The sequence below is a fragment of the Temnothorax americanus genome, unplaced genomic scaffold (assembly GCF_048541705.1).
Source record: "Temnothorax americanus isolate GAGA-0224 unplaced genomic scaffold, ASM4854170v1 Scaffold19, whole genome shotgun sequence".
NCBI classification, from domain to species: domain Eukaryota; kingdom Metazoa; phylum Arthropoda; class Insecta; order Hymenoptera; family Formicidae; genus Temnothorax; species Temnothorax americanus.
The window spans coordinates 3797257-3814736 of record NW_027509329.1 but is presented as its reverse complement, the minus strand read 5'-3'; the positions used below and the strand labels follow the sequence as shown (position 1 = coordinate 3814736).

The window sequence follows — 17480 nt, the reverse complement described above, 5'->3', positions numbered from 1 at the left end:
CGATATAACTATTAAGTGCGAAAAGCGGTGATGAGCGGTGAAGCAAAGCGGGTGTATAATGATACGAGCGGTGATCTGCGAGCGAAATCGATTCCGCGGCGCAGCGGCGGTCCCTTTAACACCTCCGAGGCGAAACTCCCTCCCTGCAGATTTCTCAAAATTTCGGGAGGGTGATTGGCCGTCGGAGTCCCGCGTCATGGAGCTGACGTCACCGATTTCACGTGGTGACCCGACGGGGTCGTCATCTGTTTTCGAGTGTTTTGTGTATAGCATGGATCGTTCCTTTGTTCTAGCGTTGTTATTTGACTTTATTATTGATGACAATGTTAAAGTTTCAGGAAAGCTAATCTCGAAAGATCCATGCTATACCGAATATTTCCGTGACAAGTTTCATGCGACGATTTTACGCGAACCTTAGTCACTTTCATCTTATAAAATGCGATCTCAAACATTCCCGCCCGCCTCGTCATATGTTGACGAAACGAGACGGTGCGCTCGCTGAGGCGAGCGCTGTCGCGGCGCGACGTATCGAGTGGCGATCGATTAATGGTCTCGATCCCGGCGCGAGTGCGAGCGGCCATGTTGCGAGGTGTGCGGCTGCGCATTGTTATAACACGCGACGATCTCGAGCGAGAAACATATTTCGTACGATACATATGTTTCCGTGAATATGTTCCGTCGGTATGTGCATGGTGCTGAAACCGGGAAAGTGAAGTGATGTAACGCGCGTGTGAGTGGAGTTACGGCTGACGGCCGAACTCACTGATTTCGTGACGTGCACGTGGCACGTTGGCGGAAGGACAATTGTAACAATTACGTGAAGTGACGCGCGATAAAACGTAATAACGCGAAACGACGGACGGTGAGGAAAGCGCGAGCGATTCTACGCGAGAAAGCGAGGGCTGTTCGGTGGCTCACGTATCCTCGACGGTGGTGGTGGTGTCGGCAGCCCCAGGAAACAGCACCAGTTTGACAAGGGGCCGGACGAATTCGGAGGCGGCCGTGCGGACGGTCACCACTCGAACGACGCCGTCGTCTCCAGGATGCAGCTTAACGATCCGTGCGAGAGGCCATCGATTCGGCGGCGAGATCTCGGCCCGGATCAGGCACAGCCTGCCGACCTCAGGAACGTCCTCAGCTGTCAGCCACTTTGGTCGAGACGCGAGGTGCTGAATGCATTCGCGCGACCACCGCTGCCAGAAATGATCGCGCATCTTCTGCACCAGGTGCCATCGAGACAAGGAATTGTCCGGCCTTTCCTCAAGTGACGGCTCAGGAGCCGCCAGCAGCGGTGCCCCGATGAGGAAGTGCCCCGGCGTCAGTGCTGAGACGTCGTCAGGATCATCAGAGAGAGCGTGTAGTGGCCGAGAATTTAGGCACGCCTCAACCTGAGCGAGGAAAGTGGCCATTTCCTCGAAGGTGAGGGTCGTCTCGCCGATGACCCGTCGCAGGTGGAACTTGGTGGATTTCACCGCCGCCTCCCAGAGTCCGCCGAAATGCGGTGCGGCTGGAGGATTGAAATGCCACCGAGTTCCGTGGGCGGAGGCATCATGAGCGATGCGCCGGCCGTCGGATGACGACGCGCGGAGAAGATTTTTTAATGCCCGGTCCGCTCCAATGAAGTTGGTGCCGCAGTCGGAGTAGATGTCCGAACAGAGCCCTCGGCGTGCAGTAAAGCGACGGAGGGCGGCCAAGAACGCCTCCGTCGTGTAGTCGGAGACTACCTCCAGGTGCACCGCTTTGGTGACGAGGCACACGAAGACGGCGATGAACGCCTTGTGCGCGCGGTGTCCTCGCCCTTTGGTCGTGCGGATATGGATCGGGCCGGCGTAATCCACGCCGGTTTGTTGAAATGGACGCGCCGGAGTGACCCGTGCCCGAGGAAGACTGCCCATCGGTGGTTGCGGAGTGGCGGCTCGCCATCGGGTGCAAGTGACGCACCGATGCAGCAGCCGTTTCACCACGGCTCTGCCTCGTGGAATCCAGTGGCGGAGCCAGAGAGTACCGAGCGTAAGTTGCACTCCGCCGTGGAGTGTTTGTCGGTGGCAAGACTCCACGAGCAGGCGAGTGAGCCAGGACTCCGAGGGAGCGATCATTGGATGGCGTTCGTCGTCCGGAATCAGAGCGTGTTTGAGTCGCCCTCCGACTCTGAGCACGCCGTGGTCGTCGAGGAAGGGACTCAGCTTGGCAAGTGGGCTGCGGTGCGGCACAGTGCGGCCGGCGGTGACGGCCCTGATTTCCTCCGGATAGTGCAGTGATTGCACCATTCGAAGCCAAAGGACGTGTGCCGCGTCGAGTTCTTCCGGAGTGAGTGTTGGCGCCCGATCGTCCGGGCCGTGATCGTTGGTGCGGGAGGTGGTGCGTCGCCATCGTAGGCACCACGCGGTGACTCGCAACAGTCGGTGCAGTGACGAAAATCGAAGGAGCGTGTCGGGCTCCGTGTCGATCCTTCCGACGGCGGCTTGCACGACGGCCTTCCGTTCCGGCATCTCCGCGTCGGGGATCTCGTCGCTCTCGGCGGGCCACTGGGTTCGGTCCTCCCGCAGCCACGGTGGACCCGTCCACCACAGCGGATGGCCGATCAGCTCGCTGGACGCGATCCCCCGGGAGGCGCAGTCGGCCGGGTTTTCTCGTCCAGGAACGTGCCGCCACTGGGCCTCGGAGAGAGTTCGCTGGATCAGCGATACCCGGTTGGCCACGAACGTCTTCCACCGGAATGCGTGACCCTTGATCCAGTAAAGTGTCACCCGGGCGTCGGACCAAAGGAAGATCGGTGCTGTGGACAAGCGTAAAGTGTCGCGAGCGTGTCGCGTTAATTTAGTGAGCAGTGCGGCCGCGGACAGTTCGAGTCGAGCGAGGGACACCTGTCGAATCGGGGCTACCTTGCTCTTTGCCATGAGCAAGTGCAGTGTGGCGGAACCGTTCCTCGTGACGCGGAGGTAGACGGCCGCGGCGTAGCCTCGCTCGGACGCGTCGGCGAATCCGTGGATCTCGACTCGGGAATCTGCTCCGCTGTCAAGCCAGCGGGTCACGCGAACGAGTTCAAGCCGCGGAAGCTCCTCCAGGAAGCTCCCCCATTGTTGAGCGTCGGCCGACGGAAGAGGGGCGTCCCAGTCCAGCCCCTTCAGCCAGGTGGACTGGATGAGAATTTTTGCTCGGATCACGACGGGGGTGAGCCACCCTAATGGATCGAATAAGCGTGCGGTCTCCGAGAGGACGCGCCTCTTTGTGAATACGGTGATTGCGCGCGGACGAATCGCGAAGGAAAATTCGTCTTCCGTCGGGTGCCAGCGGAGGCCGAGAGTGGAGTGTCCGTCTGTCTCCCACACGAGGAGGGCGCGTGTAAGTCGGTGCTCCAGCGGGATGCCGACGAGAACGTCTTCGGAGTTCGCGGCCCACTTGCGCAACGGAAACCCGCCCGCCGTGCAGAGTTCGCGCAGTTCGGTTTGCACGGCAACCGCGTCGTCGATAGTGTCCGCACCGGTCACGACATCGTCCACGTATCGGTCGTCCTCGAGAGCGATCGCGCCACGCGGAAACCGAGCCCCCTCGTCTCTGGCGAGTTGCAGGAGCGTGCGAATCGCGACCCACGGTGAGCACGTGAGGCCATAGGTGACCGTTGTCAGGCGGAGAACGCGCACGAGTAGTTCGACGGCACTTCGCCACAGGATCCGCTGGTGGTCACGATCTTCCGGGTGGACGATGATCTGGCGATACATCTTCTCGATGTCGGTGATCATCACGTAGCGGTGCCGACGCCAGCGCAAGAGCACGTCAGAAAGTGCCGGCAGGAGATTTGCGCCTGCGAAGAGGTGGTCGTTGAGCGAGTCTCCGGAGCTGGTGCGTTGCGAGCCATTAAACACTACGCGGAGTTTGGTGGTAGTGCTGGCTTCCTTCAACACGCCATGGTGTGGCAGGTAGCACACGCCGCGAGTTGTGTTCTCGTCCGACGGTGCTACGGCCTCCAAGTGCCCGAGGTCCTCGTACTCACGCATAAACGAGCGGTAGAGTTCTCCGAACCGGAAATCTCGGGCGCACTTGCGTTCCATGGCCGTGAGTAGTCGCTCAGCGGGCTTGCGGGTCTTGGCGAGGTGCTCCGGCGTCGAGGAGAACGGCAGTCGGACGACGTACCGGCCAGCGGGTGTGCGCTCGTGGGTGCGTACAAAGTGTTGCTCGCACTCCTCTTCCTCGGGAGTGAGCGCGACGGAGGCGGGAGGCTCGCTCTTTTGCTCCCAGAAACGGCGGACCAACTCGGCCAAGTCATGGTCGGCGGTACACTGGAGTGAGCTGTGGTGACAGTGGAGGGTCGCACCACAGCCCCCTGAAAGAATCCATCCCAGGATGGTTTTCTGAGCGATCGGCGTTTGAGGTTCGCCTCGGCGGAGACCATCCTCCAGGATGGTCGAGCACACCTCGGCGCCCAGCAACAGCTCGACTGGGTCGTTGGCGGCAAAGCGAGGGTCGGCCAGAGGAAGCCCTCGGAGGTGAGGCCACGAGGTGAAGCACTTATTCGCGGCGCCCTGGTAGAGCGAGAGACGCGGAAGCACGAACGCGACGGCGGTGAGAGTGGCTCCGGTGGTCTTCGACTTGATGGTCAGGGACACCTTGCCTCGTGTGGATCCCGACTGGGAGCCGCCGATGCCGAAGATAGACACTCGCGTGCGCGATCGCGGCAGGCGTAGTCGCTGCACCAGGGACTCCGACACGATCGACACTTCGGAGCCCTGGTCGATGAGCACCCGAACCTCGTGAGGATCTCCGTGCCGATCGGCGATAGTCACGCGCGCGGTCGCGAGAAGAATCGCCTTACTGTCGTCGGCCTTTCCGACGGCGGAAAGCGTGCTGACTTCCGCGGGGGGTGCCGTCGCGGAAACGTACGCGTCGTGCAACATCGAGTGGTGCCGCGCGTTGCACGTGAAGCAGTTCCGGGTTGACTTGCACTTCGCCACCTGATGATTGCCGAGACAATTGAAGCAGAGCTTATTAGTCTCGACCATTGTCTTCCTCTCGCTGGCCACCTTGGCCTTGAAGTCGGGGCACCCCATGAGCGAGTGCTTCCCTTTGCAGAGCGGACACTGAGAAGGCTCGGAACGCTTCGCGACGTGAGTTTTCGCGGACCGTGATTGTTCACTCGCGGGTTTAGTGGTCTTTGGATTCGCTGCGTTCAGCGTGAGGATCCGTTTGTTGATGAAGGTCATCAACGTAGCGTGAGTCGGCGGCTTGAAGGAGTCTCCCGAGGAGGACTCCCATTCCAGACGCGTTCGCGGGTCAAACAGTTCGACTACGAGGTGATTAAAAAGGTCCATGCCGTGCGAGTCGATGGGCCTTCCGATGCTTTCCTGCGCTTTGACGGCGGACGTGACGACGTTCTGGACGCGGCTGAGTTCGTCGGCGGTAGCGGCTTTCATCTTCGCCACGGCGGTAAACGTGGCGAAGTTGGAGCGTATCAGCTCTCTCTTATTTTCGTAGTGCTGGCAGAGCAGCTCCCACGCACGATCGTAATTTTCGCCCGTAATCGTTAATGATTTTATTATGTTTTCAGCCGGCCCCTTGAGGCATGAACGCAGATAGTGCAACCGTTCGACTTTCGAGATGGACGACTGCTCACCGATCACTGATTTGAAGAGATCACGGAAGGATGGCCAGTCCTCGTAGGAACCCGAAAATTCCCGTAATTGGATACGGGGCAGCGAAGTTCGCGACGCGCGGTCGGTACCGTGCTCCACCGGCGCGGAGGCTTGCGCGGGCTTGCGGCGATCGGCCTCGCCGGACAGGACGCTACGCTGCTGCACGTAAGCCATCTCGGCGGCCTCGAGTAAATCTGATTGAGCGTACTCACTTTCAGCGTAGCGGCTCGAATCCTTGTAGCAGTTTCGAATCAGGTCGTGCTGACTCTCGAACTTTGCCCACAGGTCGTCGAGGATGCGAATGCGGGTCTCGATGGCGGCGAGGGTGATGTTCGCTTGCCCCATCTTCTTCAGGTTCTCTTCGGCTCTGGAGATACGTTTGAAGAGTTCGTGTTGGCTGCTGACCATGTTGCTCTGGTCGAGACTCATGGTCGTCTTCGGTTGGAGGAGGCACTCCCGAACTCGCGGTTGCCGGCGATGATCCGGCTCGAAGGACCAAAATGTTCGAGAGCACGCGGTAGCGCGAGAAAGCGCGAGGTAGAAGACGACCACAAAAAAAGGGGACAAGCACAGAATTGAAAAATAAACTAAATATATTCAAAAATGTATAATGTACAGTTATTTACAGTCTTTTCCGTTTCAGGCAAAATACCGAGAGCGCGCACAGAGTTTAGCTCGGCGAAAGCGGCGATCTAACTATTAAGTGCGAAAAGCGGTGATGAGCGGTGAAGCAAAGCGGGTGTATAATGATACGAGCGGTGATCTGCGAGCGAAATCGATTCCGCGGCGCAGCGGCGGTCCCTTTAACACCTCCGAGGCGAAACTCCCTCCCTGCAGATTTCTCAAAATTTCGGGAGGGTGATTGGCCGTCGGAGTCCCGCGTCATGGAGCTGACGTCACCGATTTCACGTGGTGACCCGACGGGGTCGTCATCTGTTTTCGAGTGTTTTGTGTATAGCATGGATCGTTCCTTTGTTCTAGCGTTGTTATTTGACTTTATTATTGATGACAATGTTAAAGTTTCAGGAAAGCTAATCTCGAAAGATCCATGCTATACCGAATATTTCCGTGACAAGTTTCATGCGACGATTTTACGCGAACCTTAGTCACTTTCATCTTATAAAATGCGATCTCAAACAAAATCAAAATAAAAAATATTAATTTTTTCCCTCAATTTTCTCAAACAATCCGTTTTGCTCCTTATTTTCAAATATATTTTCCGAAAAATATCAATTATTTACATTAAATTTACAAAATTGATGATAAAACCACAAAAAATGTCATATTAAATCGAAAAGTTAACATTTTAAAAACTTCATAACTCGAAAACCACTTTTATACCAAAATTGAAATTTTCAGGGTTGTTTAAGGATATAATAAAGCATATTCCCTGAAAATTTCAAAGGATTTCGAGTTGAAAAGAAAAAGTTCTGGCTATTTGAAAATGGCGATTTTTCGAAAATCGATCGGCTTTAGATGGCCATAACTTAACGAAATAAAAGCAATCAAGCAAAAAGTGGGTAGATTTCTTTAGAGTATACCTGAACAAAAAATATCAGCTGCTGATCAACCCTCTACTTCAAAAACTGTAGATATGACAGCATTTCAAAAATAGGCAAAAATTCTCTAAAACAGTGATTTAGTTAGCAGCTCGCCGTGAAACCGGACTTGAGTGTAAACCAATGACAAATTTTTTCCTTAAAAGTAAAGGGTTTACAGAAAAAATTGCGGCCTCAAACGAGTCTCTAAGTTATATAGAAGCTGAGATATAAATTTTTGAAAATGACTAAAAAATCGATTTTTTTCAAAATTCAAAAAATTCTTTAGCGGCCGGATTTGATCAAATCGGGCTCAAATTTTTAAAATTATTTCCTTTTCTAGTGTACTTTCGAGGAAAAAATCGGCATCAAAATCGGTGACCCACCCCCGCAACCTTTGGTCGAAAAGTAATGGATCTGATATATATATATATATATATATATATATATATATATAAGATATATATATATAAAGTATATGAAAAATAGAGGTAGAATTTCCCGGGGATGAAAATGTCGCGGCCAATTTTTTGCTACCGATTTTCTGGAAACCAATTTTTCTAATTTTTCTAATTTTTCGGGAAATAATTCACCAAATTTAAAAGAATTATATATGAAACAGGGGTAGAATTTTTCGGGGAGTGCTATAAAGTGTATAATTTTTTGTTACCGATCTTTTTGGAAGCCGGTTACAAAATTTTTCCAATTTTTCGGAAATTAATTGACCAAATCTTAAAAAGAATTATATGAAGTAGGGGTAGAATTTCCCGGGGATTGCTATAAAGTGTATAATTTTTTGTTACCGATCTTTCCACCCACCTACGTACGCAACATACGCACCTACGCGCATTTACTCATTTGTAGACCGAATTTTTACCAAAAATATGTGAAGTAGGGGTAGAATTCCCCGGGGAGTGCCATAATGTGTATAGTTTTTTGCTACCGATTTTCTGGAAACCGGTTTTTTTAATTTTTTTTTGAAATGATTGACCGAATTTCAAAGAATTGTATATATGAAACAGGGGTAGAATTTTCCGGGGAGTGTTATAAAGTGTATAATTTTTCGTTACCGATCTTCTGAAAACCGGTTTTTCTAATTTTTCCAATTTTTCGGGAATTAATTGACCAAATCGCAAAGAATTGTATATGAAGTAAAGGTAAAATTTCTCGGGAATTGCATTAAGTGTATAATTTTTTGTTACCGATTTTTTTGAAAATTGGTTCCAAAATTTTTCTAATTTTTCTGGAAATATTTAATCGAATCTCAAAGAATTGTGTATGCTGACACACACATACACGCGCGCACACATAATTTATTTATTAAGCCTAACATCACTCCTTAAAAGTGATATAGTTTATATTTTTTTACGTGAGTCATTTTATAATTTTACGTGAGTCATTTTATAATAATTGACTATATACATAAATAGCTGGTTTCACATGTTAAATGTCATCAGATGAAATAAAACTGAATGAAATAGATGTCATTATGGATATGGAAAATGTTATTATAAGTGAAACAAATGGACATAAAATACAAAGTGTTATCAGTGGTGAAATAAATCAACAGAGTGCATTAGAAAATGGCAACACGAACAGCATGAGTGAAATAAGTAGAAGAGAAATCGAAGAATCTAGAAATGGTAAATACTAAATAATATTTATTTCCTTTTTTAGTTTATATATCTCTCTATTCTTTTTTCTCCCTATTTTAGTAAATATACTTATACTTATATATATAGATAGATATATCTCTACTATTATATAAAGGGGAAAAGTTTGTAGCATTGTTCGGGGTAATCTTAGAAACTATTGGACCGAATTTTTACCACAAGTATATCAAACAGGGGTAGAATTTTCCGGGGAGTGCTATAGGGTATGTAGTTTTTCGCTACCGATTTTCTGGAAACCGATTTTTTTAAATTTTCTAATTTTTGGGAAATAATCGACCGAATCTTTTTTGTTGGTAGGCCGAATTTTTATCGAAGCCACATGAAATAGGGGTAGAATTTCCCGGGGAGTGCCGTGAAGTGTATAGTTTTTCGTTACCAATTTTCTGGAAATCGATTTTTTTAATTTTCTAATTTTCGGAAAATAATCGACCGAATCTCATTCGTATGGTAAAATACGGTTAAATAAAATCAAATATGGTAAAATACGTGTGAAATAAAATAAAAATCGGTAAAATACGGTTAAGTAGAACAAATACGATAAAATGTGGTAAAATACGGTGAAATAAAATCAAATACGGTAAAATACGGTATGATATACATTGATTTATAATTTGCTTTTTAGAATGATTAAACAAAATAAAAATCGGTGAAATACGGTTAAATAAGAACAAATACGATAAAATACGGTAAAATACGGTGAAATAAAATCAAATATGGTAAAATACATTGAAATAAGGCTAAATACGGTAAAAAACGATATGATATACATTGATCTATAGTTTTTCGCTGCCGATTTTCTGGAAACCAATTTTTTAATTTTTTGAATTTTTTGAGTAATAATCGACCGAAAACTTATTGGTCAGGAGGAAGATTTCTATTTAGACCGACCGGGGAAAAGTTTGTAGCATTGTTCGGGTTAGTTACACCATTTATAACTCAAGAACGGCTGGACAGATTTTAATGATCTATAATATGTTGGATTCGTCTCCGCCCCGAATAGCATAATAACTAAAAGAAAAAAAAAGAAAAATACCGGGGCCGGGGCGAAGCCCGGCGGGGCATGCTAGTCTAATTATAAAGCAACAGGGTTTGCATTTTTTTGTTCGCTATGATCTCGGAAACCAATGGACCAAAATTTTACCAAACGTATATGAAATAGGGGTAGAATTTCTCGGGGAGTGCTATAGGGTGTATAGTTTTTCGTTACCGATTTTCTGGAAACCGGTATCAGAAGTTTTTTGAATTAAAAACTATTTGATCGAATTTTTATTAAAAGTATATGAAATAGGGGTAGAATTTCCCGGGGAGTGTAGAGGTAAAGTGTATAGTTTTTTGTTACCGATTTTCTGGAAACCGGTTTTTTTTATTTTTCTAATTTTTCGAGAAATAATTGACCGAATTTTTACTAAAAGTATATGAAATAGGGGTAAAATTTCCCAGGGAGAACTATAAAGTGTATAATTTTTTGTTACCGAGATCATAGCAAATAAAAAAAGGCTACAAATTGTTTTTTTATTATAATAGTAAAGAATTTTGCATAAAACAGAGGTAGAATTTTCGAGACTAAATAAGTTGTTAAATTCACATGTTAAATATTAATCAATTAATCAATATCGAAAGTCGCTTTCGGAAAATAATTGTGCGAATCTTCTTGTGGTGTTATTTTTTGACCCGGTATATTTATTCTTTATACACACACACTCATACAAACACTAACCCAAACACACATACACAAGAGGTGTAAATCCGACCAGGCAACCTCCACGTGGTACATTTTGGGTAATGATAATGCCGGCGGTATTGACACAAAATTGAGGTATGGCATATTATATGCAAAAATGCTTTATTTCCAAAATATAAGTTTGTAATATTGAAAATTAAAAAATGGCAAAAGCTACGCGTATGAGAGCAATGCATATGGAGAGAGGGGGAGAGAGAGAGAGAGAGAGAGAGAGAGAGAGAGAGAGAGAGAGAGAAAGAGAGAGATTGATTGATTGAGCTTTATTAGCCTTCTCGGCTATTTTTTACATAAAATATCACTAAATTAATTCCTCTACATGAGGTACAATATATTCTCTTAACCTACGTTTGAAAGGTTCAATTCTTTCACATTGCTTAATTTTTATCGGCAGGGCGTTATACATGTTCAAACCTTCATAAAATATACTTTTCTGTGCGCTTCTCGTCCTGCGATATTGAATTCTAATATTCTCAGTCTGCCTCGTTTGCCGTCCACTCACATCTCCTACTATTTCTATCCTATTACTTAAATGTTTTGGCATTATGCCTCTTACTATTTTAAAAATAAAAATACATACATTGTACATTAGCCTCTGTCTTGCATTCATAAACTTAAGGGTTTGCAGCATCAATTCTACCTTTGTATATCGCGAGCATTGCAGTATGACTCTCATGGCACGGTTTTGTGCCACTTGCAGTCGATTCAGTTGCGTCTCACCCATGCCTATTAACATCGTTGCGCAATATTCAAAGTGAGGCGCTATGATAGACTTATACACAGTACATCGAGTGTACGCCGATATATCATTTCCTATTCTATTCAGAAAACTCACTTTTTTCCCTATTTTCTTTAACATATAATCACAGTGATTCTCCCAACGGAGTTTACTATCGATCATTACACCCAGATGTTTCGCTATCTCGACACGCTCAATTATAGTTCCATCCAAATTTTTTACTATTATGTCTGTTTTTATTTCTTTCCTTATACTTCTAACTATCATATATTTGGTCTTATCTGCATTCATTTTTAACATATTTACATTCATCCATTCTTCAAGTATACCGAGCATCATATTTAGTTTTATTTCTAATTCCTCACAACTTTCTCCTGTTACACTTGCGGTCGTGTCATCTGCAAATAATCTAAATATGCTTCCCTCCGGACGGACTTTAACTATATCATTTATATATAAAATAAACAATAGAGGTCCTAATACTGATCCCTGTGGCACGCCATATACTGTCTCAATTATTTTAGAACATATATCATTGAATCTAACTTGTTGCTTTCTATTACTTAAATATGATATTATCCATTCCAGTACCACTCCTCTTATTTTATACTGATATAATTTTTCCACTAATCTTACCCTATCTATTGTCTCAAACGCTCTCCTAAGATCCAGGAATAACACCCCCACCATTTTTTTCTCCTCAATTATCAACTTCCATTCCTCGATAAAACTTTGAATTGCTGTCTCACACGACTGCTGTTTTCTAAATCCCGATTGGTATTCGGTTATTATTTCATTGTCTTCTAGAAATTTTTCCAACTGTTTTTTTACAACTAACTCTAATACTTTTTCATATATTGGTAACATATTGATCGGTCTATACTCGCTCGCTTTTTTTGGTTTGTTTACCTTTAGTATCGGTATTATCGTGGATGTTTTCCATCCTTCTGGAAATTTACCTGTCCTAAGCGAATCATTTATTACCCCTACAAACTCATTTTTTATCACAGGTAGCACCATTTTCAGTATATCACTATTTATCCCTTTTTCTGTTCCGTTCTTTCGTGGTAGTTCCCTAACAATTTGTTCCAGATCACTTGCACTAATTGGCTCAAAATTTTCCATAACTCCCTTATTCTCGATAACATAAATAGGTCTCCTACCTGTGCCTTCTATCCCCTTATTACTAATAGATTGCACAATGTTGCTAATACTTTTTACATAATATATATTAAATTTATCAGCTATATTGCATTCTTCTATGTTTTCTAATATTTCAAAATCTACATTATCGATGTTCTCTGAACCCCTTTGCTCACCTTTAATTAATTCTTTCAAAGTTTTCCACATTTTTGTAGGATCACTCCTATTATTATCTATCATATTCTCATAATATTCTTTCTTTTTTGCCCTAATAAGTTTAACTACTGCATTTCTTTCATTCTTGAAAAATTCCCAGTCCTGTTTTTTACCTGAGCTTATTGCTCTACTGTGAGCCACATCCCTTCTATCTGCTGCCATTTTAATTTCATCTGAATACCACATTTTCCCTTCCCATATTTTCGGAATCTTAAACTTTTTCTTAGGTGCTACAGTATCCATTACACTTACTATTCTATTAACAAATCTCTCCGCCCTTATACTTATATCTAGCCCTTGACCTTGCTCAGTTCTTTCTTCCATTATTCTAAGAAATTCATCTACATTAAATTTACTATAGTCCCTGCCTCTAAATTCTTTATATTTATTTCTCTTTTTATTCATATTAGATTCTACTTTTAGCCATGCATGGTCCGTTATTTTCGGTTTCTCATTCACTTGTACCTTTATTTCTTTATTCGAAAAAATTAAATCTATCATTGTTCGACTATCTTTTGTAACTCTCGTTGGACAATCAACGTATTGCCTCATCCCTAGGTTTTGCATTACCGTTAATAATTTCTTTGTGTAAAATGAATCTACCATTATATCTATATTAAAGTCCCCTATCACTATACAGTCATACTTTATTATTAGATCTTCAACCGTATCTTCCAAAAATCTCACAAAATCGCCATTTGACGCACTCGGCGAATGATACACTACTGCTATCATACCTTTATACAAATTCTCTCTTATTTCTACCACCACGCACCAACAATTTGACACTATCTTTTTCTTATCAACTATTTTAAATTTAATATCATCCCTAACATATATATATATATATATATATATATATATATATAACAGTACTCCTCCTGTGTTTCTATTTTCAGCATCACATCTAACTATACTATACCCCGGTACATTGACCTCACTATCCTCAATTTCTACAGTCAATCTAGTCTCCGATAACGCTAGAATCGCAGGATTCACCCTCTTCATAATCTGATGTTAAATTTCATCCTTATGCGCCAAGAAGCTCTGCGCATTTGTATACCAGAGTAATTCCGCTTCTCCCTGTAGTTGCTATTTTGCATCTTCCCAGCCGGCTCTTTTTTTCTCTTCCTCCAATACTTTCTTAAATGTCGGACATTCCGAATCCAGCGCCTCGTGTTCAACATTTATCTTCAAGTTGTACGTCTGATTCTTATAGGTACAGTTTACACACCTCTTCTTCGCCGTCGTACATTCATTCGCCTTATGATTTCCTGCACATTTATAGCATGTTTCCTGTCTCGTGCAATTCTTGGCAATATGGTAATAGCCCCAGCATTTAAAACATCTTCTAACACTAATATAATTAAATATAGGACACTTTCGCCATCCTAAATTTATTTTTCCTCTGTTTATTAGTGAATTATGAGTGCTTTCATCCACTTCAATTATTACGGATCCTTGCTCAGTATCCTTATTTTTTCCTCTTAATATTTTCTTCACTAGGTGCATACAGGATTCTTCGCCAATTCTATTCTGTTTCTTGATTGTATCTATCAGTTTATCATCCTCCATTTTCATTTCTTCTCCACCAACATTAATTATTTTAATCTTTGGTTTCCTCTTCTGTGGCTCAGAGACCTTGACCTCCTCGCCCATTGCCGCTTGTACCGTCGTCTTTAACTTATCCTTCTCTTCTTCCGTCTCACATCCTAAGATCACTGTCCCTTTACTTCCCTTTCTTAATTTGGTAATTCCTATTTCCATCTTGGTTATATCAATTTTATCTTTAATTGTTTTCTTCGTAATTTCACTCTCTTGTTCTACTTTTGGTTTTATAATCAAGATATTTTCTTCTTTCCTTTCTTTAATCACATCGCTATATTTTCTTGTCGCTCCACTTGACGGTCCATATGCCCCTTGCGTCAACATTTTTCTCAATTCTTCTATTAATGCCTGTTTAAAAATAAAAATAAAAAAAATAAAAATAAAAATAAAAATAAGATACGCTATATTAATGCTTAATTTATAATGCAATAAATAAAATTTTAATTTTAATACGACGATATGTTTCCGGATAGCACGGAGAATTGAAAAAAAATTCTTTTTAAATTCTTGATTTAAAAAATTTTTAAAGTACTTTTTCCGTATATCATTTCTGTCCCAAAACAACTCTTAAGAGTTTAAAAGAAATTCTTTTCTATGTCACCAATTCTGAGTTCTTCTTCAGATACAAAAAAAAATCACTTTTCTACTCCATAAAAATTCGTAATATATTCGAAATTATGTTTAGGTAGTATTCTAATAAAGCTCTATCTAAGCGCGCTATTTCGAATGCATTGCGATTTCTTATAGAATAAAAAAATAATTTCTTTGTATCTGAAGGATAAGAAATGTATATACTAATCCATTTGATGTTCTTTCTGATGCAGAAACTGTTTTCGGATAGATTATGAATAAGGATTCTTTCTTATCCGATGTTACAGACAGAATATTAGGATTATAAACACTGAAATTAGGAATATAAATATAGGAAAATATAAAATAGAAGTATCCATGACTCATATCGATTAATGATTATATTACTAAATTGGTATACAGATTTGAAATATTGTATCATTAATTGTTATAACAAACAATTCGTATAATATAAAGCGACATATTTATCGTACATACAGACATGCAAAATAAAATTTTATATGCAAAATAATCAATGTATACCTAATATGATATATTATAAAAATATAAAAGTGTCCCGAAAAAGTGGTCGAGTAACGATTCGAAATTCTACAACCATATTGTTACTTCGCAGAAGCAGCGACGATCGTTGTATTTCGGAATTTGGACGCGCTTCCGCGCGTTCCGTTAATGCTTCATCGAATGAGAGTCTATATGTACTTCGATAGATATGCATCAATCAATTGGCAGTAAATGGCTTATATAAAATGTGTCTAGATAGAATAATGGACATATGTATTATATTATCTCGATGATTCCCATACGCCGGATTAAGCATTGCGTTTATAAATTTATAAAATTTCTCCTAAGAGCCGTTCTGATCCGAGTAAGCAAAAGTCCACATACAAAAATTCACATACGAAATTGCAACACCATAAATTTAATAGCACTTTGATATTCTTATTTAAGATAGCTGATACAATGAAAGAATCTATGGATAGATTTGAATATATTCTGTTTAGTCTTAGAAGCTAGTGTCGATAGGTTTCCGTTTAACAATGCTAAATTGGTAATAATTTCTGCTCCGTTGTCAGTCTTCAAGCAGGATAATACAACCTGTCTTGTATTTAAATGTAAATCAAGTACACTGAATTTCCTCGATTTCGTCGGCACTGCTATATTTTGCGAATCCATATCCGTAGTTTCATTCTTCTCTGTAGGTATACTTGCACGTCGTCATCAATAAAACACGATAATACCTAGAACATTGATATAATTTAGAACTGTTGAAAATATATACGAATATGTTATACATTCTTTGTTGAGTTACCTTATTTTGTATGTTATAAAGTTGATTGAGCCGGGATAAAGAGAAATATGTACTTTCGTCGGTTGTCCCATTTCAATGAAAAACTGGCGGTTTTTGCCTAGAATCATTTCAGATTTTATTGTCGCAAAAGAAGGTGGAATACCCGTGTCTGAATGTGGATCTCCATGCTTTGTTTCTATCATATAAATTTTGAAATCCTCGCTCGGTATATTGCGTTTAGATTTTGTGCATCGCCGAGCACTAGCTGTTATTGTTATATCGAAACGAGATATCTATAAAAAAATTCCGCAACAATATTAATTAAAATAAATTATTTGATAATATATGCCACATTAATATTAAATAACGTATTAATTTTTTGTAAGTAAGATGGTATAATACGTACTTGTATCTTTTTAGATAAATATGTTGCTGAGAAAATATGTTATCTTTCCGCAATTTACTAAAAATTCAAACGGTGGAAGTATTATAGTTTCAACCATGAGCCTTCCCTACAAGAAAAAAAATCATTACTTTTAATATAAATTCTGAATTAAATCATGAAACGCTGTTATATGATAACTTACAAATTGTATTGTATTGTGGAATGCATGCTGGACATTTCAAAATCGACACCACTATCTTTTGTGAAGTCGATATCTGAATTATCTGACGTCTGTTTCAGCCAGTTTGCATTTTAATAAGTATTTCAGAAATGTAACCGTTCGTAGACAACGTAGAATCAAGCAGCAATTTTTTCTAGATATTAGAGTATCACAGAGTTATACTACGTTTACGCGAGCTTTACTTCTCTAGTAACTTACGATAATTCCTTCGCGTAAACGGGATTTTGTAGTAATTTGCGATAATTTACTCCGCGTAAACGAGTGATATATCGTAAATTACTACAGAAGTAATGCTCGCGTAAACGTAGTATTAGTTTCACAAGATAAATAGATAAACAATATTCTTAATTTAAGCATGACTGATTTTAAGTACAATGATTATGAATAATTATCCTACCTTCTGAGGTTTGTAACCACTTTATACTCTTAAACTCTTTTCACTTTCATCACAAACGTAGTTATTCAGAGTTTTTCAAACACTTCTAACAGTTCTCAATAGCATTCAGTGGGTAATTAAGCTAATTCTCTCCAAATTTCTGTTCCAATACAAATAGGCATTTACTTAACTGACCATTTAAATTCTGAGAGGGAGCAGAGCAGAACGGAGAAAGGAAGAGCAATTGAGAAAGAAGTTCAGAGAACGACATTCAGATGATGTTAGTGGGCGCTTACTTATTTTGCGCATGCGCACTC

At 42.4% G+C, this 17480-nt stretch overlaps 2 protein-coding genes and 1 long non-coding RNA gene across 3 annotated transcripts; 1 reads left to right on the top strand and 2 right to left on the bottom strand.

Moving 5' to 3' along the window:
* Window positions 1-914: 914 nt before the first annotated feature.
* Window positions 915-5408, bottom strand: LOC143896570 (uncharacterized). Its single transcript, XM_077404510.1, has one exon. It carries the CDS (start codon window positions 5406-5408, stop codon window positions 915-917), a length of 4494 nt encoding a protein of 1497 aa, XP_077260636.1.
* A 230-nt stretch (window positions 5409-5638) lies between these two features.
* Window positions 5639-7055, top strand: LOC143896643 (uncharacterized). Its single transcript, XM_077404589.1, has 3 exons — window positions 5639-5815; window positions 5913-6164; window positions 6271-7055. Exons 1-3 carry the CDS (start codon window positions 5639-5641, stop codon window positions 6328-6330), a joined length of 489 nt encoding a protein of 162 aa, XP_077260715.1. The 3' UTR covers window positions 6331-7055.
* An 8877-nt stretch (window positions 7056-15932) lies between these two features.
* On the bottom strand, window positions 15933-17289 carry LOC143896607 (uncharacterized). Its single transcript, XR_013256701.1, has 5 exons — window positions 17185-17289; window positions 16749-16837; window positions 16568-16673; window positions 16183-16454; window positions 15933-16111 (listed from the first exon to the last, which is right to left on the bottom strand). It is a non-coding gene; the product is annotated as an uncharacterized LOC143896607 (long non-coding RNA).
* Between the last annotated feature and the right edge of the window lie 191 nt (window positions 17290-17480).